At 40.0% G+C, this 27985-nt stretch overlaps 2 protein-coding genes across 3 annotated transcripts; both read left to right on the top strand.

The window, feature by feature from the left end:
- Window positions 1-498: 498 nt before the first annotated feature.
- Window positions 499-17211, top strand: smad1 (SMAD family member 1). 2 transcript variants are annotated; one of them, XM_038713141.1, is made up of 7 exons: window positions 499-640; window positions 9033-9574; window positions 11514-11777; window positions 11886-12002; window positions 14290-14511; window positions 14716-14972; window positions 15614-17211. In XM_038713141.1, exons 2-7 carry the CDS (start codon window positions 9175-9177, stop codon window positions 15755-15757), a joined length of 1404 nt encoding a protein of 467 aa, XP_038569069.1. In that variant the 5' UTR covers window positions 499-640; window positions 9033-9174; the 3' UTR covers window positions 15758-17211. The 2 variants fall into 2 exon arrangements, with proteins under 2 accessions (XP_038569069.1, XP_038569070.1); XM_038713142.1 differs by lacking the exon at window positions 499-640 and adding an exon at window positions 7550-7570.
- A 1107-nt stretch (window positions 17212-18318) lies between these two features.
- Window positions 18319-27311, top strand: mmaa (metabolism of cobalamin associated A). Its single transcript, XM_038713140.1, has 7 exons — window positions 18319-18416; window positions 18750-19179; window positions 20741-20863; window positions 21083-21253; window positions 22056-22141; window positions 22879-23028; window positions 26231-27311. The coding sequence occupies exons 2-7, from the start codon at window positions 18750-18752 to the stop codon at window positions 26513-26515; spliced, it is 1245 nt and encodes a 414-aa protein (XP_038569068.1). The 5' UTR covers window positions 18319-18416; the 3' UTR covers window positions 26516-27311.
- The last annotated feature ends 674 nt before the right edge of the window (window positions 27312-27985 follow it).

Below are 27985 nucleotides of genomic sequence, written 5' to 3'. Positions count from 1 at the left end.
ATAGCCTGAAGTACAGTAGCCTAGTCTGTATTTGGAAATGATAGTCCAATAATCAAGATTTTCTCCTGTAAACTCCTACATCTATGATTTTATTGTTGTATTTGGGGAGGTACCAGGGTGGAAGGAGTGACATATCAGATCAGAAAAAGTCCTTAAATTCCCTCATAGTGCAATTACTGGTTATACATGGAGAAAATAAGAACAATTCCACGTTTTGCAGACATGTAAGTATGAGCCTCTGAAGTTAAGAGAGGCCCCTTTCTGCTTTCTTCCTCTCCAGACTGCAACATTTCACCAACTTCAACAGGCACGTTTGTAACAACCAGAACAGACACCTGAAAAGAAAATCTGGCGAGAAGCTCTTCAAACTTTGCGAGAAAACCCGCATTGTGTCAACGTTACATAATCCGTTTCCACACAATGAATGAAGATGTTTTAGATGTGTGAAAAGTAGGTCTTGTTGTTGCCGGAGCTGCATCCCGCGGCGTGATACTGGCGCTCAGCGGAGGGTGAAACGGCTCCGCGACTGACTGACGCCAGGTCGAGAAGACCTAAGACAGGCAGAGAGAGCACAGGAGGAGACATACAGAGAGGAAGAGAGAGAGAGAGAGAGAGAGAGGAAGGAGAAGAGAAAGAAAAGGTACTGTAAAGTTTTAACATGCTAAATGAAAAGTCTCTTTATCCGCATTTTATTATTTATAGTATTAGCAGTATATAGTGTGCATGGCTCTGTTGTAGGGAAGTAGATCCCAACGGTTAACAACTCAACAGTATGTCAGTTGGCAGCTTCAAACTTTTCTTCTTCCTTTTACTCACAGTATCAGACTGGAGTTGCAGATTTAGCCACTTTCCCCCCCCCATTAACGTGTAAACTATTTTGGCTACGTGTTAAAAACAACAGTGTTTTGATAAAGAACTATTACTACTAATGTTATACTGTCTTGTAATAATGTAGGCTAAGTTAGCTTACTCTATGTCACAGAAAGAAATGCTTTCCATGGGGATATTGTAGAAGTGCAGCATTTGGACTCTAAAAGACAACATCACATGGCGTTAAATCACTCTAAAGCTGGTATCAGTAGAAATATTGGTATACATCTATAGCCATACTGCTGTATACAGTGATTATTCAGTAGGGAATACAGATTACACTGCAGTTATTACATAACACATGATATGGATGTGGCTTTTTGGTTCATTAAGCTAGAGGATGTGTCACACAACGATGAACTGTTTGGTCTATGAAATGTTAGAAGATTTAGAAAAAAATGCCTGTCACACTTCCCTAAAGTCCAAGGAGGTGTCCTCAAATGGCTAAAATGAAGATATTCAATTTACAGCAACATGGAACATGGTCATTTAATTGTTTAAATGACTTAAATGATTTAACAGTTATCAAAACTGTTGATTAAGTTTCTGATCAGCTAATTAACTAATCCTTTCAGCGCCGCTGTAGTTTAGTGATTAAAGCATGGTTTAGGGCTTTTGGCATATTAAACCACAGGATGTGGATGGATGGGTGTTGTTTTGTATCACGCACTTGTTAGCTGATCAGATTTTGATGTCACTTAACCAGTGTATGATAAATGAAGAAGTATACATGCAGTATATTGCACGACTCTGGCTACACATGCCATCCTTTTACATCCTGCCCTTTTAAAGTTTTCATTATTTTACTGTCTTTCGGCTGGTGCAGTCTTGCTGAGGCTATTTCAACTGGTGCAGTAGTGTGCTTCACAGGACATGTGTCCCGTATGTGGTTTTAGTTGTTGTGTGTACGAATTTGTGTCTGTGTAAGTGTGTATGTGGGAGAGGGAGAAAGAAAGAGTGAGAGAGACCCACAGCAGCTAAGGGTAGATCTCCTGACATTATTGAAGATGACATATCAGATTACCCAAAGGACAGGAATTTGTCCTTGTCCGTGATTTACTTCCAATTGTTTTATCGTCCTGCATTCTCAGGGTATGCGGCTTTAAATTGTTTGAAATTTAAACAAATGGTGTTTTTATAGGATTGAAAAGACAGGGTTAGTTTTACATCAGGGTGAAGCCTCATTGATAAATGCCAGTGCATATTTGATTCTCATGCTTTTATCAGCTTCGTTTCCTTCTTTAGTTTACAAAACATAACATAAACATTTGATTTGCCTCTATATAACCAAGTCAAACATATCTATCTATGATCATGGCAAAGGCAAAAAACTACTCAACTACAAGGTATAAATATAGGTTAGCAGCATTCCTGTATCCAGAGAGTCAGTCACAACAGTAGTGAACAACGTCAAAACCTTCCCGTGTGTCTGCACGGCCAGGGCAACATAGCCTGCCATGTGTCGGGGTGAGGTGTCCACCCTAACACAACACTAACCCAACACCGAGTGCCAAGCGTGGTTGAGATAGCTACTTGAAACCATGTGTTATGTCTGCAGCTGTGTGTGGACTGGTGTGTCTGGGACATAAAGAGTCTCATCCCAGTTCAGCCCTCCAGAGTCTGGACAATACTGCACCACAATTTTGGAGACAGAAGGGTTTCTGGTGTTTTCGATGTCATGCTGGAAGTAGTGTGACAGCTAGATTTCGTTCACTCGTATGCCAACGTGATCTTCACTAGGTCAGAGCTGTGTGTACATGTTGGTGTTTGTGGGGAAAAGTGACCCCAGCAAGTTAAAGGAGCCTCCCAGGTCAATGCCATGTCTAGTCACTAAGGGCAGCACATCATGTCTGACTGTGGTTATTTCAAGCCGTGATCTTCGGCTGTTTTGTAAGACAGAAGTGACTATGGTAAATATCTGCATTTGCTGGCTACATGCGCTGGCTATTGAATCTCAATACTTTTTTGGAACCGATTGACAATAGTGGAGCCTGACAAACAAACAGGAAGTGTTGATATATCAGCCAATATTAGGTTATTGCAGATATATACTATATATGATAGGGTTGCTTGATTATGGCAAATATAATTACAGTAACATTAGTCAACATTGGGATCATGATTATTTAACATGATTACTTATTGACTTTTGAGACATTATGCATTCACTGAAAAGGTGTCTTTTTGACAGTGGATTTCCTTGAACTCTAAATATAACTAAACTGAAAAACAAAACACAAAAGTCTTATAATATAATATAAAGACGTAATATATGATGTGTGTTATAATGTTGTTTTTATTTTGAATATAAACTGAGAAAGGATTGCTGGCCCCTTTTGGCCCTTTTACGTTTCCTTAAATGTATTCTCTGCATTTAAACCATCCTAAAATGGGTAAAAACTAAAGAAAAAAAACGCACAATAATCAATTTATCTCGATTATCTTGTTTTCATAATCATTGGAAGCCAAAATCGTTGTAAAATTAAAATAATTGCCCAGCCCTAATGTTGGCCAGTAATTAACAAGAGAATTGCATAATTTGTCCACCAGTGAGCACTGCCAGGTTGTCAGGTATGTCAGAGAACAGAGAAACATGCTCATCACAATTTTCAAGATCCCAAGCTGACATCTTTAAATTCTTTATTTTGTCTGACTAACAGTCCAAAACCCAAAGATTTAAATTTACAAAGATGTAAAACAGACAAATACAGCAAATCCTCTCATTTTGAGAATGCAAGATTGTTCGACATTTTTGCTTTATAAAGTATATTTTCAATTGACTAATTAATTTGTCAACCAATTATTTGTATTTACTTTTATTTATATAGGTAATGTATTTGTTTTAAAAGGATTGTTTTAGTATCTTTGCAGGTATTCAGTATCATACCAGTGCTACTATTGAAACTTCAAACCATACTCAGCCCTACTTACAAACTCACCAGTAATTTGTTTTCAGTGGCTTGCCTCAAAGGATATTGAATTTGCAACAGCTGCTACTCTGGAGATACCTTCGTAAGCCATTGCTGCATTTCTATGATTTGTATATGTGAAAAAGCATAATATTACATATAGGGATGAACAGTTAATCAAAATCACAATACTGCAATTTTCAAATCGCAGGAGGTGCAATATTTGTTAAAGGCAAAATGTGTGTCAAAACACCCTTTTTAATTAAATATTGTTGTACTACAAAGATGTCCTGGCCTACACATCATATTCTACAGACTTAAGAAAACAGCTTTGTTTGGTACAGATGAGTGCAAAAATCACACCAAAATTGATAATCCCTAACTGCATCCTTGTAGAGTACTCTTTACTCAGTAATGATCATATGGAAGGCACTCAATCGAGAAGTGCCCGGTGAAGAGACCAGATGTACGAGTGTTTTCCCTCTCGCTCTCTTTCCAAAACACTCACTCTATCTTACATCTCTGGCTTTGCTGTCACTCTCACTTTCTTCCTCTCTTTCTCTTTCTGCATCATTCCCTGTCTCTTACTCTCTTTATCTATGACTCTCCCTCTTCCTGCTCTCCTCTGTTTATAGCCAGTGACTCCATTGAGCGGGGGCTAATGGAGGCCCCATCCAGGACCCTGCTGATAAATAATGTAGCTTCTTTATAATGCGCCATCCCCTGGGAGGGTCCAGAGAGCATCATTACTGCCTCCTCATCCCACACAGCCCAGGCCTAAATTGATTAACAGACACTGGAGCGGTGCAAAATGATCCATGGGGCTAGTGTAGTGGCTAACAGCTCGCACCAGGTGGGTCAAAGCCTTCGCCTGTCAGTGTCGCATAAACCTACTCTGTGCTCCCATTAGCCTCAGTTTCTGTCCGGTTGGGCTAACTGATGGCCATAACAAGCTACCGCTAACACAATAGCGAGAGAGCATTGCCTGGACTCAGCTGTGGGGAATGTCAAGAGTGTTTTTTATGGAGCTGTTGTGTAAATGATGGTGTGTGTTTCAGCTTTTATAGGGAGGAGAGCAGCGACCAAGGCCACTGCAGGCATTTGTGTTACTCTTATTGACTGTGACATGGGTGATGAGGTTCAAAGGTTGATGTCTACATACATATATATATATATATATATATATATATATTATTAGTATATATTTGATGCAAGGAATACATCTTCATTGAGCTGCCTTAGCTCCCCTGATCAGGGAAGAGAATTAGGGCTAAAATGATAAGTCAATCTACAGAAAATGAATCGATAATGAATGATCATCAGTTAAAAGTCATCTGTTCCCCAAACATTGCTGCTTTTCTCTGTTTTGTATTTTTGTAATTGAACTTGTGTTTTGGGCTGTTTGTCATACAAAATAAACAATATAATGATGGTTTCGACATTGGGCTCTGGATGTCACCTTGAGCAGATGTCAGACATATTGGATAAATTGGGAAAAAAACACAACTAAGTTAATTGATAATAATAAATAATCCTGACTTGCAACCTTAAAGAGAATTGTTAGAAGGAATCTAAATCACTGACCACATTTAGGATTTTTTAGGGATTCAGATAGGTCTGTTGTTTTTGTCAGCTATTAACCAATCAGAGTTTTGTAGGTGGGATTAAAAAAGTCATCTTCCTGTGATAGTACCAGGAAAATAGCTGCATCCCTGAAAATTAGCGTCACAAAATTGGATGAGATCAACACAGCTATAAATGTTGTTGTCAGTCAATTTACAGAAATAACAAGTGTTACATACATATAGCATTTTTTCTGAGATCTGAATGCAAAGATTAACGGCTCTTAACTGCTAACAGAGATCAGCTAACATGAGCAAAATATCTCTCTGAATCAGGACGTGAAACAAAATGGCATTTCAGTATGATTATGAGAGTATTACCAACTGAGGCTCAAAGTTTTAAGTGGAAAGTGCTAGAATTAAGATCTTTCAAGGTGACAGAGATTAATTTACATGCTGCAAAGCTGCTTGGATCTAAACGGCAAGGCAAGTCAAAATCTCAGTTAATCGTTATGGAAAGTTAGCGCACAAAAAGGCTGTTTATTTCATGCAAACATCCTAGTCTATACATAGGTATAGGAAAAGGGAGGGACAATGGCGCCTTTATATTTTGACTGGCTCACAGACAACTCTAAACTAGAATTGTCCAAAGAAGCAACACATAGCCATATATAAATATATAAGACCCTTAAAATAAGCATGCAACCAGGCCAGCAGTTAGATATTTCTAACTGTCATGGTTGGAAATATCCCAGAGATATGGTCTCCAGCTGCAGCAGAAGAAGATTGCTCCAGATGTTACAGTACCGAACCTCCTGGAAGCTTTCATCTGAAATGGATTAAAGGTTGTCTTTCTGCAGCTTCTCCTGAACTTGTGCTGATAGTGCTGTTACTGAGAGGCCATCAAAGCAGCTTTGTGGCTGGAAGTGGATCAAAAAGACTCCCTGAATGTCTGTGTGGTGACCATGATATTGCAGCGTTTGCCTTTTGAACTTTATGTTGTATTGTTATGCTCCACACTCGGTGTTCAAGTACATCTTTTGCTATGTGTGAAGACATGCTGAGTCAATTTTGTGTCCGACACATCTTTGAAACTATTGAAATAAAAAGATCTGCAACGATTACAATTGATGAAGTCCTTTTTCAAGCAAAAATTTATGGTCTCAAATTAAATCATTTGCTGCTTTTCCTTTGATTAAATTATAGTAAACTGAATATCTTTGGATTTTGGAAAGTTGGTTGGACATGTTTAGCAGTTCGAATATGTTACTTTGGGCTTGCAAGGGGATTTTTTCCACTATTTTGTGACGTTAGACCAGCACTAATTAAATTAATCGTTATTTATCTTTGTTTACTTATTCTCTGATCAGATATTTCTTGACTTCAGTTTGAATTTTGCAGTATTTTAGTCTTGTATGTTTGCTTGTATTTAGACAAGATTTAATTGCTTCTTTCGTTAAACGAAATCCAGCCTTGATAACAAGAATAGTTTTTGTATGAGGTTTGAGACAACATTACTGATATAAAGCCACATTAGTGATAGATTTTCTGGCATTATCTGGCATTTTGAGATTATCTACGAGATTATCTACATTTTATAATAAATTTTATCATGTATATTAGATTGTACTGTGAATGGAGTAATGGAATTATTCATGGCATTTCTTTGTTTTGATATCGGCATTATACATTAGCGATCGGCCTCCCCGCTCTCTAAATATCAGCATCCTGAAAAAGCCAGTCGACCATTAGGCCACACCCATGACATTTTTGACCCATCCTCCTCCACTCTTAACAGCTTCACTACAAAGGAAAGAGCATTCTTGGTGAGAGAGATTGAGAAATCAAGTCAGGGGTGTTTTTCTTTTCCCCCCCCCTGCACCTGTGGAAAAACCTGCAGGTCTAAGCAAGAGGAAGTGATGTCGCTCCTGTGCTGGCGTTGACAGATATGAAGATGTAACTATACAGGCTGTTTCCTGTCCCTCCGATGGTGGAGATTTGTTCTCTTAGGCTGCTAGCAGGGTGCGATATCATAGTGGGGTTGTGAGGCAGAAGAGATATCAGTGTTGAGATATGTTTCCCTTGATCGCTCTCTCTCAAGTCCACCCATATGTCGCCTCCCTTCTATGTTAGTCATTCAGCGTCACTTTTGATCAGCCAATGTGATTTGGGCGGCTAAGCTAAGTATAGGGACAACTTGCTGCTTTCCTGTCAGTGTGGTTGGCAATAGTAAGTGTCCACAACACACACACACACACACACACACTACACACAAACACACACACATGCGTTGTAAACAGCACCTGTTCTCATCAAACTTCCCCGCCCGTTTGTCAGTATGATGTAGCCAACGCATGCAGTAGCTGACAAAGATAGAAATCGCTATTCATCCCATAATCTGAAGGGCCAAGAATAACTACAGAGCAGTCTTAATGATGTATTTGTTCCTGGTCGTAGGAAATCCAATATACTGCAGGCTTTACTGTCAGAGAGTGATGCATCCTCACCCGTGAGTCAGTATAGATAAAAGGTGGTGGATTTCTTGACAAGCAGGTTTATTTGATTCTGGAATTGCATCTGAACATTTATGCGCAGCCAAACCTCAACCGTAACTATGTTTTTATCTCTCTAATTGCATTCAGAAAAACTTGAAAGGAAGGTAGAACTGGGAGAGCTTTCCCTTTTAAAAGCTAGAATGTGCGCACCTCCTGGCTACTGAATTGCTGCGGGACCTGATGAATGGGCACATTTATCCTTTTTATTGTCCTGTACATTGCCAGATTCCTGCCCAAAACAAGTATTTGTTGGTTGTTGAAGCTTTATATAACACTGGAACTCAGCAGGCAGCTCATTGAAGGTCTCATTCTTGTGAAATCTGAAAGACATTTTCAAGTATCACATTTATGCTGAGTCGTCAGGGAAACTACTTTCTACTTTCTTTTTTGCTCTAGCTGCTACCGAGTTTGTGAGAGACAGCAACAAGGAGGATTTTAAAATCTTTTACCTACAGTCATGTCAAGTAGTAAAACTATCTATAAATTCTTCTATGAAAGTAATCTGAATATGTTTTCGACTGTTGGTTGTACAAATGAGTCATTTATAGTCACTTTTTCAACAGAAAGTTAGATTACAGTAAATTGAATAATCATCAGATTAATTGATAATGAAAATAATCATTGTTTGCAGCCCTGCTGGAGTTTTCAGCTGCTGACAGATTGGAGCCGCCATGTAGCTATGAAATAGATGTTGCATAAAGGTTCAACCTGCAGGCCAAATTCCTATAGGTTGTGTAGGCTACATGCTGTATGTGTAGTTCCTTTACTGTAAGTGACATCACGGAGTGGTGGTAATGTGACAAGCCATACGGACAGGAAGCTATTTGGAGAATATCTGATTGGGGTGGATGTTCACAGCTGGGTGTTCATCTGCCAGTTTTCCAGAAGCCATGACTGACATGACCATAATAGCTATAATGGTGACATCATCGCCTCATCAAGGCTTGGTCCAGCAGTCTTCTGGTGCGACATCAGTGTAGTTGATGAAGCAACAAGGGGGATAGGTTAATGTTCGCCGTAGTTGCTAAAACTTTGTTAGAGAAAGGGCACAGCAAGCAGGACTGATGTGTGTTTCAAATCTGTGTTGGAAGACATTTTTACTCACAGATGCTAACCTACCTCTCCTTTTCTTCTAGTAAGTGGCTGTCAAGAGGAACTCCAAAAGGACAAACACTCATAGCGTTTCACACTCATTCTTTTAAGACTGGACAGTTTGCCTCCGCTGCTCACGCTTCCTTTGTACGGAAAAGGAGAGGGGAGGAGGGCGGCTCGTCCAACATGAACGTCACCTCGCTCTTCTCTTTCACCAGCCCAGCAGTCAAACGGCTGCTGGGTTGGAAGCAGGGAGACGAGGAAGAGAAATGGGCAGAAAAGGCGGTGGATGCTCTGGTGAAGAAATTAAAAAAGAAGAAGGGAGCCATGGAGGAGCTGGAGAGGGCTCTCAGCTGCCCGGGTCAGCCCAGTAACTGTGTGACAATCCCCCGCTCCCTGGACGGTCGGCTGCAGGTGTCCCATAGGAAAGGTCTGCCACATGTCATTTACTGTCGGGTGTGGCGCTGGCCTGACCTGCAGTCCCACCATGAGCTGAAGGCCCTGGAGTGCTGCGAGTACCCCTTTGGCTCCAAACAGAAGGATGTGTGTATCAATCCCTACCACTACAAACGAGTGGACAGTCCAGGTGAGCGATATGATCCTCACTGTGTGTGTTTCCACAATCAGTTATTTAGTTACAGCATGCCGTGTGTTACCTTACATAGGTTGGAAAAGTTCGATTGGTGCTTCCCTAGAAATTATAACTAAAAAAAACCTTGCCAAAAAAACATGATTTAAATAGAATTTCAGGAACTTATTGAGTAAAGTTGAAGTTCTAGTCATTTCCCCTTCCAGTAATGACTTGTGTTCACTTAAATTACTCTTTTCTTTCCTGCATCTCTTATCTGTTTTATGAAAGTTTTTTTTTATCTGTTTGGCAAGAAAAACCACCGCAAGCTGTTTTTTGCAAGATGTAAGAACTAAAGAGACCATTCAAATAAAAACTAATTAAAAAACCCAAGTGTAATCAAGATAAGCTCTCTCAATAAGACTATGTTCTAAGAAGAGATCGTAAAAAGATACTGCCTCAGCATGTCAGTCATTCCAGAGCCTCGGGATCGTCGCTACAAAGGTAGATACAAGACAAATCAAACACTACTTGGCCTCTGTCTAAAGCAGAAAATGAGGGTCAGCTGACAAGATAGAAACAGCTGTGTGCAGGGTGCTAAGCGTGTAAAGGGCCAAGTGTGTGTGTGTGTGTGTGTGTTTTGGTTCATGTGTGTGTGGAGCAGGAAATTCCATCTGGGGGAGAATGAGGGCTTTGTTTTTAGGCATGCTCTGTGGCGCTAGCCTTTTTTTTATGCACACATGTAGACACACACATGCACACACTCTCGCACTTGCACGCGTGTTACAAAAACGATGATATACACACACACACACCCACCCACAACTACATGCACAGTTTCTCTAAGGATGGCTGGAACAGGAAGCCAGTCACCCACACACAATGGGAGGAAAGAGTTGTTGCCTGCCTTGCACACTTTTTGTTTCAGCAGCGGGTGGAGACCTAAGGTGATTAAACCCCACAGCACCTGTCTGTCCACACTACACTCCCCTAACACCACCCGCCTACACACACATCCTGTCAATCTCCCTTCACTATTCTACCGTACACCTGCTCTACATATAATCTTTGAAATAAACAGCTACATTGATGCTTTGGCCTGCTGCAGCACACATGGGCTACCTGCAGGAACACTGAAAGCAGTGCGAGCCCCATCTAAAATTTCAGCACCAGCTTTATTTATCTGCGCAGGTATTTATAGACACAAGTGGAGCGTATCTGTGCGGTTTGTGTGCACTACACCTGAATAGCCCTCACATCAGGCGGGATATTTACCCCAAGTAATGAATTCCTCAAGAATGGCTGAGCAGAAACCTGAGAGTCTGGGCCAAATACTGCTGGCTAAGACCAAACAGCATGGAAGCGGACAAAATGCAGAGACATCTGCGCACAGAATGTAGAAACATGGAGAGTGCCAGAAAGTAATTTCTTTATTATGTTGGAATCAAATAACTCATATCTTTTAGTGTTTGCATAGATAGGTGTGTAATTGGATAAGATGTCTACAGTGCTGAAACAAGTAGATGAATAATAATTAGACAGAGACAGAAAGATTAAGTTTTTCATTAATCCATTGATCAATTATAACAAGAGCCAAGTCACATAAATCACAGAAAAATAAGTTAAAGACGCTCACGAAGGTAAGAATAGAAGAAACTACAAGAAGTGTGATACAATAATAAACAACAACAATAAAATTTATTGCATTGTATCACCCAACGCTAATCAGAAGTTAAACAAAACAAGCCAGCTACAAGTTCAGTAAAGTCATAGTAATAGTGCTTAGTGGTTAATAAGAGCTTTAACGCTTTCTATCAAATCAGTGTTTGTTTTGATTTATTACTGGATTATAATTTTAGGTGACTTAAAGGACCTACACGCTTGAAAAGACACACAGTGATTGGTGCACCAAAGCACTTCCCGCTTTAACCATTTTTATGTCTTTCTCCCTCTTCAGTGCTGCCCCCTGTGTTGGTACCGAGGAACAGCGAGTTCAACGCCAAGCATACAATGTTGCCTCGCTTCCGCAACCCTCTACAACAGAATGAGCCGCACATGCCGCAGAATGCCACCTTCCCAGAATCCTTTCCTCAGGCCAACACAATGCCTTTCCCCAGTTCGCCGGGAAACAGCTACCCAAACTCGCCAGGAAGCGGCAGCAGCGTCACCTTCCCTCATTCACCATCCAGCTCCGACCCAGGCAGTCCATTCCAGATGCCAGGTAAGATCCTAAAGTAAATTATCTTCCACTTTTCTTCCTTTCCCTCTGTACTGAACAACAACAACAACTCACTTTTCTGCTCTTTGTTCTTCTTTGTTCCTGATGCAGAGACTCCCCCTCCTGCCTACATGCCCCCAGAGGAGCAGATGACTCAGGATTGCCCCCAGCCAATGGACACCAACCTCATGGCTCCGCCCTTGCCTCTAGAGAGTAACAACCGGGCAGGTAACCATGGCAGTTACTATCTCTCTCTCTCTCTCACACACACACACACACACACACACACACACACACACACACGTCCTTGTGTTCACAGTGATATCATCCACATACTGTTAAGCTGTCTGCACCTGCTCGCCTTGATCTGCAGGTGCAAAGATTTCTGGGAACACTTATTGTTTTTTTCTCTTGTCGTCAAACTCCAAATACAAAATAAATAAAGAAGAACCTCAGCTGAGTCGGTACCATATTCTGTCAGATAAAACCTGAGCAGCGTGTGGAAAGGATCTACTAGTTTACAGTGAGGCTCTGTCTGTGGGTGCGAGCCCAATGGGAAACACAAAGCCTCAGCAAATTAAGCCAGGCCTCAGAGCAGTTTTATGAGGTCTATAAATGCTGGGCCTTATGTCATCTCTGTTGGCGGTAATGACTTGAAACTCGTTAACGATAAGATTTACTAATTACCTCCAACTTTCAGATCTGAAATGTGGTACAGTAATTGCTGCTATTTCGACTTTGTGGTTTTAGCTTTGTTGCGCTAGAAAGACACGTCTGAACCCTGCATTCATGATCGGCACAGGCCGTACTATGGACATGTATTGCACTCCAGAGCCATCTGATTTAAAGAGAAATTCTATAGTTTTTGTAATGTTTGTCAATTTTTTTTATCAGCAATAATAAGAATATACTTGCAAAATTAATTGCTGAGATCTGGGAACCCAGAGACATTGCTAAAAGTCTTATGGAATAAGGTTTTAAACAAACCTACAGGTTAGGTGACTTACTTGGAAGAGAAAACTAAGGCACATTGTAAAATTATTATCTAAACTGTCCTTTGTAATCATCCATCACAGTTTACTCACTGACTTCCTGGTATAACTGTTGAATACTAAGTAAGAGTTACTTCCAAAATATCGGGTGTGTCCACTTTTTGTTTTATCTGAAAATAAAGTAAAGTAGATCAGTGGCTCCCAACCTTTTTTGCTTGTGACTCCTTTATATAAACAAATGTCAACTTGAGACCCTCACCACAACAGACACGTCGATGATCAAATCAAAGAGTGATTTCTCCTTCAGAATGATTTTTAGATGTACGAAAAGGTCAAATATACAGTATGTATGTGCGAAAAAACAAGCAATCTTGTGTCTTTCCTCATTTCATATCCTGGTAATCATCTCAAGATACCTTAGAAACATCATGTGACTCTTTGCTGGGCTTCAGACTTCAAGGCTGAAAGTAACTGGCTAATCTATTGGCTTGTTTACAACCTGTCTGTTTGTCTTTGTTGTTCCTGTTTCTTGCACCGTCACACTTGGTTGTAGCAATGTCGCCATGGTCTCAGATGTCAGGAATTACTTTAGTGAGCATGATGTTATCACAACTGTTAGAAACGATGGCCAAAACAACAGAAGTTAGACCCGAGTTGTAATAAACCCAAACTTTTATTTTCTGGGTGCATTTTTTATTTCTGCACTAACACGCCATGCAGGTGTTTGCAGTTAAATCATTCTCACCTCACACAGGAATAACAGCAGGAATTTGGCCGGAACTTTTAGTTTTCCACACCTGACCAACAACATATTTATACTTTTTTTTTAGGATTGTGCACTCAAGGCCCAAAAATCCTGCCCACACTTAGTGACAGCAGTAGTGGGAAGAGCTGTTGAAATATTTGCTGGAAGTGAGAGTTTGGGGAGTTCTTTTTCTTTTCCACAAGCTGCATCCTGTACAGGGGAGCGGGTTTCTATTGTAGGCCAGCTCTGGGAAGGGGACAGACAAAACACACCTGCTAGCCAGTGCCACGCTACAGAGGAAGTTTGGGAGAAGTATGTGCTTAGATAAACATGATTTATTCCTCTCTTTCAGAGAGGGTGAGGCCAGCTGGCACTGGCTGCTCTTCAGATACAAGGCACAGAGAGCATGGCCAGGCACCTTCTATTGACTGTTTTTCTGCTCAATAAAGACTGGCACACAGACCACAGACAGTAGCCATGCTTTAGGATGCGTCTGGATTGATTTTGGTCAGCATAAATGTACACAAATGTAGCCAGTGGGTCCTATATGTTTATTTAAATCAGTGTTATGGGCTACAGGGGACAATTTGGAAGAAATAATTGTGCTGGTAAGTAAGAGTTACAGCTGAGCCTCTATTGACATTAGTGGCTCCTGGCAGCTTGTCTGCGCAGGAGTCTGCTCAGAAGAGTCTTAAAGTTGCATTAAATGTGTCTGTCTCTACGTATAGACAGTGTACTCAGCTCACTCCTGTGACCTATTAATGTGTTTCCCTCGCAGATGTGCAGCCCGTGGCCTATGAAGAACCTAAGCACTGGTGCTCTATTGTTTACTACGAGCTCAACAATCGTGTCGGAGAAGCGTTCCAGGCGTCCTCCACAAGCGTGCTCGTCGATGGCTTCACAGATCCCTCCAACAACCGCAACCGATTTTGTCTCGGCCTACTCTCCAACGTCAATCGCAACTCCACCATTGAGAACACCCGGCGGCACATTGGCAAAGGTGCAGCATGGAAAGCATGTCAATGCATTAACTAGACGAGACTAAATCAATTCATGTTGTCTATAGATGTTAGCACACAACAATAACAACAAACGGAGTAAACATTTTAGTGTATTCATGTTTTGGGGCCTTTGTTTCTGCCGATGAAAGTGAGCTGTGCTTCTGCAGGTGACCAACGCTTTACTCTCTTCTGCTTCCTCTCAGGTGTCCATCTGTATTACGTTGGCGGGGAGGTGTATGCAGAATGTCTGAGTGATAGCAGTATCTTCGTCCAGAGTCGTAACTGTAACTACCACCACGGCTTCCATCCCACAACTGTGTGTAAGATTCCCAGCGGCTGCAGCCTGAAGATTTTCAACAATCAGGAGTTTGCTGAGCTGCTGGCCCAGTCCGTCAACCACGGCTTCGAGGCCGTTTATGAGCTGACCAAGATGTGTACCATCCGCATGAGCTTTGTTAAGGTACAATGATCAGATTTAAAAATAAATAAAAAATAAAAAAAGTACATTATAACAGTTTTGGACTAATGTTTAATATAAACTTGACTAGACTTGACTTTTACAGTCAGATCATTGTTTTCATTTATTATTTCAGGGTTTTTTTGTTTGTTTGTTAAATTCATTTTAAGAAATCTGAGAATTTATAAATGTTTACTTTGATTATTAAACACAAGTGAAAATTTAATTTAAAAAAATCACCAAATCAAAAATCAGAATATTAAGTGAGATCTTCAGTGCAAACCCTTTAGTTAAAGTGGATGCTTGGGGTACAAAAAATCAGGGTAAACAAATTACCCCAGTTTAATACTGTTTTCTCCTTTTTTTAAAGAAGGAAAGTCTGTAAAACAAAAACGAACCCCTCAGATATTCTAATCACCTTTTTCTGAATTGGGTATAAACATCAACATGATCATGGGACATCTTGATGCAAAGTAAAATATAAGCACAACTCAAGCAGAACTCAATACTAACACTGGACAGTCCAAATAAAATTGGAAGTAGATAGGGAAGATTAAAATTTGATTAAAATAAGGAACAAGTACAACAAGAACTATAACAATATTGTGGCGTAATTCAAGATGATGCATTTTCATGTGTTCCAGGGCTGGGGAGCAGAATACCACCGCCAGGATGTGACCAGCACGCCCTGCTGGATTGAGATTCACCTGCATGGTCCCCTGCAGTGGTTGGATAAGGTGCTAACCCAGATGGGCTCCCCCCACAACCCTATATCCTCCGTCTCCTAGGCGTCACTGGCCTCAGTTCTGTGGCTGTCCATACCCCAGCATTGTGGTCTAAGTAGCAAGAATCGGGTCACAGGTCGGCTTGTGGTTCAGTCAATCGGCCTTTCTCAATAACTGAGAGAGGTTTTGACTGAAACATACCGATCTGGGACCAGTAGGGCTGGGCAGGTTGTAAAATAGGACGGTTTGTTCTGTACTTGAAGGATGTCTGAAGTGGGCACATTTACAGTCTGGGAGAGGAGTAAGCAATGTGAGCGTGATGCAACTGGAAGATACTTGATCTTTGTGACCAACTGTAATAATTAGACTCATCATGACGCAAGTATCCTCCCTGATCTTGCTCCCACAACTTCTCTTTTTCATCGTTCTATTATTCTGACTCATAACCAGTTTGCATCTAAATATTCCCTCTGATACCCTGATATACGTGTGTAGTTACAATAATTATGGGACATTCCAGGTCACCAAAATCGTAGTCGGCTGCTGTCTACCGCCTGACTGCAATGAGGTTGGCATGAAATGTACTTATGTAAAAAGTTAGCAGGGACTTGGAGGTTGACCAGTATGACTGAAATTTTTAATCATCTCCAGATACTTAAATAAGTATGCCGTATACTCAAAGTGTTCTTTTTTTAGGCTAATAACTTAAAGCAGTACAGAGTTATTCTAAAAGTGAAATCACAGAACATGAAAAATAATAGGAGGGCAAAATTAGGGGGAGTTTAGAGTGGGGTTTAGCGTGGGGCATGGCACTAAAAGGGCATTTCAGAATTTTCAGACAAAAAGACTAATGTTTAAATGTTGCTCATATTGTGTTACATTAGTGTTTCAAATGAATTTTAAGAAAAAAAGAATAGTGTTTAGATATATTCACTATTAGAATATGTGCAGTGCAGTCTGGTTTTGCAAAGCATAGTTTGATTAGTGTGGTGTTACACATTTAAGACTGGTAGCTGAACACCACAAGAAGCAGAGGCAAATACAAGTGCAGCTTAGTTTGTCCTTTGCTATACTGTAGCAAAATGAAATGTGTCAAATACTGAGTTGCATTGAGGACATAAATATTTCAGTGACTGCGCTTCATTCTCTTATTACATTGACTGAGCAAAAATGACTGTTCTGGGAAAGTATATGTTGAGCATTAATTGTTGACTGAGAAAAGTGTATCAGTTACTGATGTGCCCATATGATTTTTTTATAAAATGCAGATTTTGTCATTCAGTTCTTTTATGCTTTGAGCAATCCTCTTTGCTATTAAACTGTATTACTCTTTACATTCTTTTTGTATTTTTGAACATGTTTTCTGTTTTGTTTGTCTGCACTTTCACACATTGCCTCTTTGTTTTTGTTTTTTCTCCTGTGTGTTTTTGCTCTGTAAAACTCCCAGAAAGCAGTTTTATTCCATGAATATCAAGCCTCTACTGGAAGATTCAATAAAATTTGTTTCATTACTTACAGCATCTCTTGTTTCTTTTATGAACACTGTGTCGGGGCATGTGTATGTGTGTCTTTGTGTGCCTGTCTGTTTAATTACAGGCCACCATGCTAAGTAAATATGCATCATATTGTCAGAGACTTTCAAAAACAACAACCACTGTATGTGTGTGTGTAGACGTAGACCTTCAATTAGGGAGGCACAACAATTACAAGTTTATCTGAAACCCAACTGCACTAATGTTAAGCGTAATTGCATTTTCCAGTAAATTGAAGGAAAATACGTGAAATCGTGTGTTATCCTGTGTTTTATGGGACATATTTTGACAGTACTGGAACAGTTACAACAGTCTTCCAGGAAGCTCCCCTGCAAGTCACTGACATAAATGTGTGTTTGTGCGTGCAGGAGGTTCATGTGACTGTACATGACGTGGGTGGTATGGTTGCACAGTGGTTAGTACTGTTGCCTCCCAAGAGTTTGCATGTTTCTTCCAAATTCCACAGACAAGCACGTCAGGTGGACTAGAGACTGAATTTGTACGACTGAAATTCTTAGTGACTCTGTGTGTTACAGTCCTGTGATGTAGCCTACAGTTAATTCTTTTTTTCATTCCAAATTATTCTAACTCAAATTTTTAAGTGACCTTCCCATTGATTTCTAATTATTTTAGTTTCTCAAATGTACTTAAGTAAGTCCAAGAGCCCATCAAATAATTTGGGTTCTTCATCATTACACCTGTTCAAGTAGCGCTGGCAAGGACAGGCCTTTCTTTAAAACAGTTTTGTATGGTTAAGTGGTTTTGTTTACCAGTGAAAACACAAGAATTAACAGATTTTAGTGGGACAAACTCAAGCTGTATGTAGTTCAAAGTTCAATAGTGTTACAAGAAAATGATCCAAAATGGAGCCTGATAATGGACCTCTGCTGCCATCTGCTGGCTAAAGTTGTCAACTGTCATCCATAAGCGTTTCATTTTTACTTAATACTTTTGAGTAAACTACTTAAGTTTATTATTATTTTTTTTTACAAAGGCCGTGTCAAACACATTTAGTACATATATTTATTTGTAGCGTTTAAAGAAATCTGATAAATTAATCGACGCTACCGCCCCCCGGCTACTCTGGCGGAAATTACGTCAACGGAAATAACGTCAACGGAAACAGAAAGCGGATGAACGAAACAACCGTTGATATGTAACCTGTAACACCTCCATGAAGCTGCTACGAGGTCAGCATGGATTCTCATTTCAAATTGAATAAATTGTATTAAGTGTTTGTTAGCTATGTTTTTGACAACTGTATTTACACCGACAGTTTTGGCAAATGCCACCAAGACCACCGTTAAAACAACGAACAGTTTTGTAACTCTGGTGTCATTTAGTCTTTGCACAGCCAACAGTTTTAACACTGACAGTTTCAGCGTGAGATACCGCAAAATGCATGGGTCCGAAGAGGATATAATTGCAGTTGTCCCCGTTTTTTGTCATCTAACTCATAACACAGTGTGTGAGTTTAAATGCCACTACTGACACATTGTTTTTCATCCCGTTTCTCCTCCTAGATGCCTCACATTTACCAGAAAATGCGACGGTTTGACTTCTCCCTCCTCCGCCACATCTCTTCCCTTCACTCCCCACCCGCTGTCCCCTCAGTCACCAGGACATGCTGCCTCCACCAAGGGGTCTCCACCGGTTCCCTCACCTGTTCCCGGAGCACCATCCCGGGTTACAGCTGCCAGCACAGGAGGGGTGTGAGCACAGTCATCAGGCAGCACGTAGAGGACCTGAGTGGGCCTGAGCAGAGACTGTTGAATAAGCTGTATGAAGGGCTGATCGGAGGACAGCGAGCTTCTCTGGCCGAGTGCATCACTTTGGTGGAGACCCAGCATCCCAGAAAAAAAGAGCTGGCCCAGGTGCTGCTGCAGAGAGTGTTGGCCTACAGGAGGGAGCAGGAGAGTCGTAATGGAGGGAAGCCGGTGGCCTTCAGAGTAGGTGTGTGGTCCGAATATTGACCTTGTATTCAGCTGGACAAGCCCTGTTTTATTATGTGCAAAGAAGTTACTGTGTAGGTGATGTAGGCATACCCTCTGTGCACTATACACCTCCTTGCCACTTTATTAGGTACAGTTTGATTTAATGCAATCCAATACAGCAAATGCCGCACATTATACATTTAGTAAGATTATAATATTACATTTTTGTTGACACTGTCAAAGAGGTGGTAATGCAACTATATGCATAAGATAAGATAGACTATTGATCTCATTCTGGGGACATTCACCTGTTACAGCAGCTCCAGATACAACACAACAGATAAGAAAATACAAAATATAAAAAAGAAATCAATAAAAAGTATAAGAGTTACGTGTACACTATACACACCTTTATATACAGATGTGGAACATTGCACAAGTCGCAGCAGGAGGTAGCTGCACGGTGTGGAAATAATATAATTGCACAGGATACAATATATACAGCGGTATATTATAGGGTTTATATATGCTATAAAAACAGAGCTATGAATATACAGTACAGGTAATAATACAGTGTGTATAATGTGTAATTGCACAGTACAGGTATAAAATAGTGCAAAAAAAGTTTTTGTTAGGTTGTACTGGACGGTCTTATATTGAATTGTGTTTTTATATACGCCCCCCATGAAAATCGTGTGGGCAAAACATAAGAAATGCCTTTATGTATAATGCAGTCCAGTTGAGCACCACTAACCTAAGTGATAATCATAAAGTTAAATTAAAACCTGTCTGACAGTGTTAATCAAAACTGAATAGTATTATCTGTGGAAAGGTAGAATTTACGGCTGAGCTATAAATAATAAAAAAAAATTTTAAACTACAGAAATGGGCCACAGCAATGCAGGACCCATGATATAGAGTTGGGAAGTGAGAGGAGATCTTGGTTGTGTATGAATTTCATGCTACTGTAAATTCCCATCTCAAAGCTTTCTTATAAAAATACAATATTCCTCAACACAGAAACACAGGAGTCATCTGGATGATTTAACAATACTATAGATTTATTATATGTCATAAGTTAAATTATTTTAACATTGTTTCTTAAAATCCAAAATGCTTTACTCCATAGTTTCTACAATTATTAAAAATTTACATAAAATCCAACTGCTCAATATTTTATGATGTTTCTACAAAGTGTGCACACGCAACAAAAGTTTAGACTTGGTGTTTGGACGTCCATTCTGAAATGCACCTTGGCAGTTGTAGTTTTTTATGTACACATGCTTGTACCTGTTTACCAAAGAAATGCGTATTTTCTTCTGACACTGTTGCAAAATCAAAATGACATGCAGGCAGTGAGAGCAGTGCGCCACACGCTGATGCTCTCTACACTTATTCATACCAACGATCCGTGACAGGGATTTATTTTTTAATGAAAGCAGCTACATCAGTTTCAAACCTGTAGGGGTGAGATTTACACAACTTAGCTTGTATTTAAGTCTGTTTTAAAGTTATATAAGTCATAGAAATCAGTTATTGGTGCCATTTGTTGCTGATTGGTCACTTTCTTGATTTCTCAGGTCTGTCCGGTCCTCCAGGAGCAGGGAAGTCGTCCTTCATCGAGGTGGTGGGGAAGATGTTGACAGGACGTGGTCATAAAGTTTCAGTGCTGGCTGTTGACCCATCGTCCTGCACTACAGGAGGTAGCATCTGAGACACTGATCCTCATCATATGATACTGATGAAGATGCTTTACAATGCACAATAGATTTATGTGGGAAATTTTAATGTAATATGTAAAGACTTTTATTTTTTTACTATGTTCATTAGGCTACAACTATAATATTTGGAGAATCAACATCAGCACTGTTACACTAATGAATATCAATAAATTCACAACTGACTCCTCCCTTTTGTTGCAGGATCTCTGATGGGTGATAAAACTCGTATGACTGAACTCTCGAGGGACATGAATGCTTTTATCAGGCCATCTCCGGCCTCAGGAACACTCGGTGGAGTCACCAGAACAACTAATGAGGCCATTGTTCTCTGTGAAGGAGCAGGATATGACATTGTCCTTGTAGAGACCATAGGTAAGACACTGTGATTTCCAGGTGCATAAAATCCATAAGAGCTTTTTTTCCCCCGTACACCTTTTTAAACATTTGTCGGATATTTGCTTCCTGTAATTTTCTTCTCCTTTACTCATCCCTCATCTTAAACCTGTCATTTCGGTTACTTGTTTATTTAAAAAACTGAAAAGTGTCAACTCAGTATTGTGGCACATTTTCTTGATGTTCATTAGTAGAGCTGCATATTGATGCAAAATGTTTCAATATCAGTGTCCGAATGACACAATACCTTTTCTTATGTTTAACAAAATAAGCCAAACGTCACAAATTTATCAGTGGTCAGTGCTGTGATAACACTGCCTTCCAACAACTTTGCCAAATTAAATACAGTATAAAATTAACAAAAGTAGTGTGTGTTTTGAAGTCAAGAGTAGTATTCGTTGTAACTGTACAGACACCATTCGGTCAAGTGTTAAGGATTGATACCCGGCCCTGTTCATCAGACACCTTCTTTTCATCGCAGAGGCTAGATTTTATTCAGTGTGATGAATGTGGTGTTTGTGGAAGCTCATGATTATTCAAAAGAACTTCTCAACAAGTCCTGACCAAGGACCTTTTATTTGTCTCCTGTTCGTGCATCACCGTAAAATCAAATGAACTTGCAATGTAACTACAAGATACAACATTCAAATTGGTGGCTCTTAATTGTGGATTCAGTTTTAGCTTTTTAGTTGGTCATTCACGATATGCTGGAAGAGTCAGCATCATATTTTGTCATTTTGTTGGTCAGTTGTGACCGTTAAATCTTTCTTTTTGTTTCCAGGAGTGGGCCAGTCAGAGTTTGCTGTGGCTGACATGGTTGACATGTTTGTGCTGCTGATTCCACCAGCAGGGGGCGACGAACTTCAGGTCAGTGAAGGCAGCAACAAGCCCATCAGTGTCATATGTTGTTCCAAATGTTATGAACTGAAAGAGACCTGAGACTACTCTGGCAGGTTGTAAAGTTGGTGACTCATTAGGACTAAAATTATGGTGATTATTGTGGGACATTAAGCAGCTCATGTTGTATTTGTTTGAATTATTGTAAATATATCTTAAATGAAACACTTTTCCATAGAAACATCAATATTAATCAAACTATGTTTTTCACATTGCAAGTACAGTATTCCCAACAGCACAGACAATTTAACTAACTCCAGGCGTTCCACAAAACTATTTGACATATAGACCTTCAACTGCATTGAAATATGAAATATTATATTACTCAAATAGAGCAAAATAACATCTTAATCGGAGAAAGCCCAAACAACATTGTCATATTGTTCATCTACTTCAGCCTTAATTCACCAGCAGTGTACAAAGACCTGAAGTGAAACTACATATCAACAGGTGAAAGGCACTTTTTAGAGTAACTGTTACAAATAAGCTCAACTGACATCAGCAAGGGATCGATAGAAAGCAACAATATCAGATTAATAACAGACCGTATTGGTTTCTTCAAGTAAACTGGCAGCCAACAGAGCGCCATCCATCCATGACTCTGCCCACAGATCCCTCAGACGATTAACCGTCTAGACATCAGATTTATTTAAGGTGTTTTTGAGAAGCTAACGACCCCCCTCTTTAATGCCAAAATCTCTGTCCAGGGTATCAAAAGGGGCATCATTGAGAGGGCCGACCTGGTGGTGGTGACGAAGTCGGATGGAGACCTGGTGGTGCCAGCCAGGAGGATCCAGACTGAATACACCAGCGCACTCAAGCTGCTCAGGAGACAGTCCAAGTTCTGGAACCCTAAGGTGTGTGTATGTGTGTAAGAGAGAGTGTGTGTTGTGAGGGAGAGAGCCAACAACAGAATCATTAGGGCATTTAAAAAAAATAAAAAAGGATAATTGACAAGTGTTCAGCATTTGACCTACTGGGCAGCCACAGCACAAGTATCACTGCTCTGTGGACCTAACAAGCCGTCCCACTGAGAGGTCACTGAACCAGGAGGAGGAGGAGGAGGAGGATGAGGATGAGGATGAGGATGATGATGTCATAGCATCGTAGTTTCTGTACTGCAGTGTCTCAGCCCTCCCTGCATGTCCCAGCTCACCCGCCTGCATTCCTGGCCTTGTCCCTTTGTTTTCCCAGCCCAATGCAGCATCTGCCCACTAGGCAAGCTGCCAGGAAACCCCCCACCCCTCCGCCGCCTCCCACCCTTCCTCACGCCCCCTTCTCCCCACTTCTGCTGCTCTGAATACTCTATTGCTGTGTCATGCATTTCCCTGATTAGAAGCTTGCACACTCACCATAAAAGCTGATAGGCTGCTTTTCATTGTCTCCTCTCTGTATTTCTCCTTACCTTTGCTGTCTTCCTTTTTCTTGTCTGTGTGTTTGACCTACAGGATTATAATCTGTGATTTAGTTTCTCTCCGTCTATCACCTTCATCAGTCTATTGTCTACCTAGCTCAGCATGAATACATGAAACATTGAGGATATAAATGCTACTTTGAAGTTCTTGATGATGATGATAATAATAATATTAATATAATAACAAACTTTATTTATATAGCGCTCATCAAAACAAAGTACAAAGTGCTTCACAGAGACACATTACTCACAGTGAATGACTTGTTGTCCAACCAATTTTCCTAAATCCAAAGAACGTTCATGTGACATCGCTATACAACACAAAAAAGCCTCATATTAGTCTCTGTCAATGTCCTGGTCTTAAAGGGCCATCAATTTTATATGTAAAACTCTGTTTACTAGTTGTAGGGGATCCAGATTAGCCTGTGGAAACTGTCGAAAAATGTCTTCTCTGACACAAATCTGACTCAACTGAAATCTCATCTCATAGGCATTTTATTTATGCTTTCTCGCCCCGATTTATTCTTATTCGTTAACAGTTTCTTGTTATATAAATATAAATGATTAAATGATTAAATATACACATTTTTAGTCAAATCCTTTTTTCCAAGTCTTCTTTTAAAACTTCGAAAGCAACTTTGTAACCCTGGTTTGGGAAAGTGCCGTATAAATAAACTTGTACTTACTTGCTCTACTTACTTTTAATCTCAGTATGAGTTTGGAAACTACAAATACACAGAGATCCTGCATGGAAGTGGAAAGGTCTTTAATAGGCGTTCACAAGGCAGGTAAAAATCCTAACTGTAGGATATTGTGTTTTTTGGAGCTTGAGCTGTCTCTTGTAAATCTCTGACAGTTTTCATAAAAGGCAAATTCAGCAGGTGAAAGTAGTTCCAGTGAAAACTGTTCACAGTGAGCTGTGTGGATTGTCCAGAGAAACAGGGACATTTTTCATCGCTGTGGGCACCAAATTCCATTTAACTCCATTGTTCTGGTGTAAAGTCAGAAATCTCAGAGATGGATACGATATCTTAAAACAAAAACCCAAACACATCTACCTGCATGGCTAGGCGTTAGTAGGGGTAGGTAAGGGAATATGTTTTGTTATTTTGAACTAGCCCTTTTAAAGTAAATAATTGGCAAACATGCAGTACAGTAGTCCCACAAATCTTGATTTCCTGCTTTTGCATCAGACTCAAATCAAATCCTTGTAAAGTGATTAACTTAATGATGTAATTAGAGGATCCATAATTGACTGTTGATCACAGTGCTCCAATATTTATCAGGCTGTCACATTTAACTTTGCCAATTGCCAGTTCATGTCAATTTATCTCCAAATGATGCATATAATTTCATTACACAGTCTGGAGATTGTTGAGTATCTGTGGGGTTTATTTGACATCGACACTGAAATTTTCTCTTGCCTCTCCTCCAAACTCCTGTTTCTCATTTTTATTTTATTTATAAGTGTGTAATGAAGTGAAAAAAACAGAAGGTTAACTTTTATATAAGCAGTTTCATGGGTCCTAAATGGACATCTGAATAAATGCCCTTACTTTTTTTGTATTGCTAAATCTGAGGCACTTTCACTTCTGTGTCTGCTTAGAGTTTGAATGTTACCCTGAATTTCATCATGTGCGCTTGAATCTGTAGCAAGCTCTGCCAGGAGACATGCAGTCACTTGCGCTACACACATAAGTGACATTTATCCCCAGATTGCTTGCGTGAAAGGTGTTATGGGGATACAAATACACTGTTTGTAAAGTCACACGACAGCTTCTTCTGGATGGAGGAGCATCGCAAAATAATGTCTTAAACAAAAAATGGAAACAGCAGCAACTCCCCATGCTCAAATGCATTTAAGTATATGCAAAATGCTCCTTGGCAAAAGATATCCACACTGTTTTGTTTTGCAATATAGAAAGGACAGTATTTCTTTTAATAGTTGTTTTTGGCAAATATATAAAGGACTTTTTATTGTTTACTTGTTTATTATACACAATACACATCACACTGACATTTTAAAAAAAACAATGTAAATGTGTTGGGATTAGCTTAACAGTTTATTTGCACCTTAGACCCAACACAACTAAAACCCAACAAAAACCACAATACAAAGTGAAGTAACAAAAAAGATGACATATTCAACAAACACTAACATCAAACGAGAATAAAAACACATATTGACGATTTGGAATTAATCTACAAAGATATCAGATCATTCATGACTACATACCTAAGTAGATTTGAACCTTTTTATTTGAGCTTACAGTACAGAGAAAGGGGGAAAAAGAAGAGGGTATGACATGGTGCAACAAGGGTTAATTCAAACTTCTTATGCGTCTCAACCATTTGTCTCCCAGCAAAGTTTTAACCATATTTTAAGTTTGATTTTTTTTTTAAATGCTGCGGAGGTTTGCTGCTTCCACAGAAGAGGTGGATTGTCCAGTTTTGTTGCATCTGACATAGACAGTACCACCAGGAAAACTGTATTGTATCGTCCCAGAGTCTGACAAAGTGGCTTGAAGGAAGATGCGCTATTCCATAGAGAATCTTAAAGTATGAGGCACAAGTTGTTGAAAAAGAGACACTTTCAATTCATACATGCATATACCGCACCCCTCCCCCCCTAACTCCCTCCTCAGGTGGTGCGCTCCTCCTCACACACCGGTGACGGCATCCCAGAGGTCTGGGCCAAGATGGAGTTGTACCGCGACACCATGTTAGCAAGCGGTGAGTTGCAGGGCCGGCGGAGGGCCCAGCAGAAGGTTTGGATGTGGAGTTTGATCCAGGAGAACGTCCTCTGCCATTTTCAGAATCACCCCAGTGTCAGAGAGGCTCTACCCCACCTCGAGGAGAGGGTCACCAAAGGAGCAATCTCCCCAGGCCTGGCTGCTGACCTGCTTGTCAAAGCCTTCTTATCGTCGTAGTAATCAGTGGGACTGCACTTTTGGAGAAGGATTGATGATCAGGGCCACTCAGTGCCAAGGAAAGAGTGGAGGACAGAGTGAAAATTTGTGACCTTGACTCGGTAGTTTGCACAAAAAGAAGCAGCCTTGCTGTTTTTACGCTTCATTTGAAATTTAAAACAAGATCGAATTCAACCCTCTGTAGATACTAAAGTTTCTGCATGCTTTAATCCAAATCGGGAGAGGGCTGAGAGCATTGACAGTTGCCCCTTCTCGCCTTCAAGACACATCCACATTTGGACAGGATGGCAAAGCGAAACATTTCAATTGTGTTTAACAGTACTGTGAGAAATGAAATGTTACACTGCCAAAAGCCTGGTTTTCTGGAGCACATACTGGGATCGTATTTTTTTGGGCAAGAACACTACAGACCCCCATGAACATTTTAATGAGATTAGTACCAAACATGCAGAGGACTGTAAAGGCCATGTTACATTTGCAGAGAAGTTTGCACAATAACCATCACTTTTATGAACAGGCTCATGAAATGGTGAAGCATTAAATGGTGAAACTGACTGGTGGAAGTATGATCTGTGATAACATTTTCTTTTGACTCACCCACCTCATACAGTGGTCAGTAATACTAATAAATGTTAATAAAAGGATTTGGCTTAGAGAAATGAGATTTGTTATGGTCACTTGATTCTCTTGTTGAACTGCTCTAATGAGAATTTTGGAAAAGTAATTGGACTTTCAACATGTCTTTTATTCATTATTGTTTTTGATTTGAATATTATATTAAAAGAATGACATGAATCTAAAATGGATAAGTGAATAACGTAACGTATCTGTCAGTACAGTTGGCCGAGCTTTTCTCTCTCCGTGTTTGCTCATGATATGAAAAAAGAGGGAATGATTAATGTTACCTCTACGAATATTAGTCCTGAGATTTGTCAAAGATGTAATGAAATTTTTTTCTCCTGCACTCTGGAGCCAGATATATCAGTACTAGGTATCCCCCGGCTGAGTCGGCTTCACAGTTACTTCTAATTCAGGCATAATACACTTTAATATTTTCAGAATTACTTTCATAATGCACTGCACTCCTGGGAACTGCCAGAGAACTAAAGAAAAGCCACACACTCATAACTCTTCTGCAGCTACTTTATTAATTTAGTAAAGGGTATAATCTATACAAAGGGTATTTCCCAATCACAGGTATTGTGATAATATCCTGCTGAAAATATTGCAAACTAGGGATGCAACCAACTGTTATATTTACCTTTATCTGTTAATCTTTTTTAAGTAATGGATTAATAATTTAGTCTGTTAAATGACACCCCCCCAAATATTCTGTTTATGATGATATAAAACTGAGAAAATACCGATGTAGCAGGGAAGATTTTGAATGATGGTTCACACGATGGAGTTAAACCGCTTTTTATGTTGGCCTAATTGTGCACCCTTGTACGTATGTGCTTAATATGTCAG

This window comes from Micropterus salmoides, unplaced genomic scaffold, assembly GCF_014851395.1.
Source record: "Micropterus salmoides isolate LMB-PRFRI ecotype aquatic unplaced genomic scaffold, ASM1485139v1 Ms_hic_scaffold_12, whole genome shotgun sequence".
Classification (NCBI taxonomy): Eukaryota; Metazoa; Chordata; class Actinopteri; order Centrarchiformes; family Centrarchidae; genus Micropterus; species Micropterus salmoides.
Note: the sequence above shows the minus strand (reverse complement) of the source record. Positions and strands in the feature narration are given on the sequence as shown.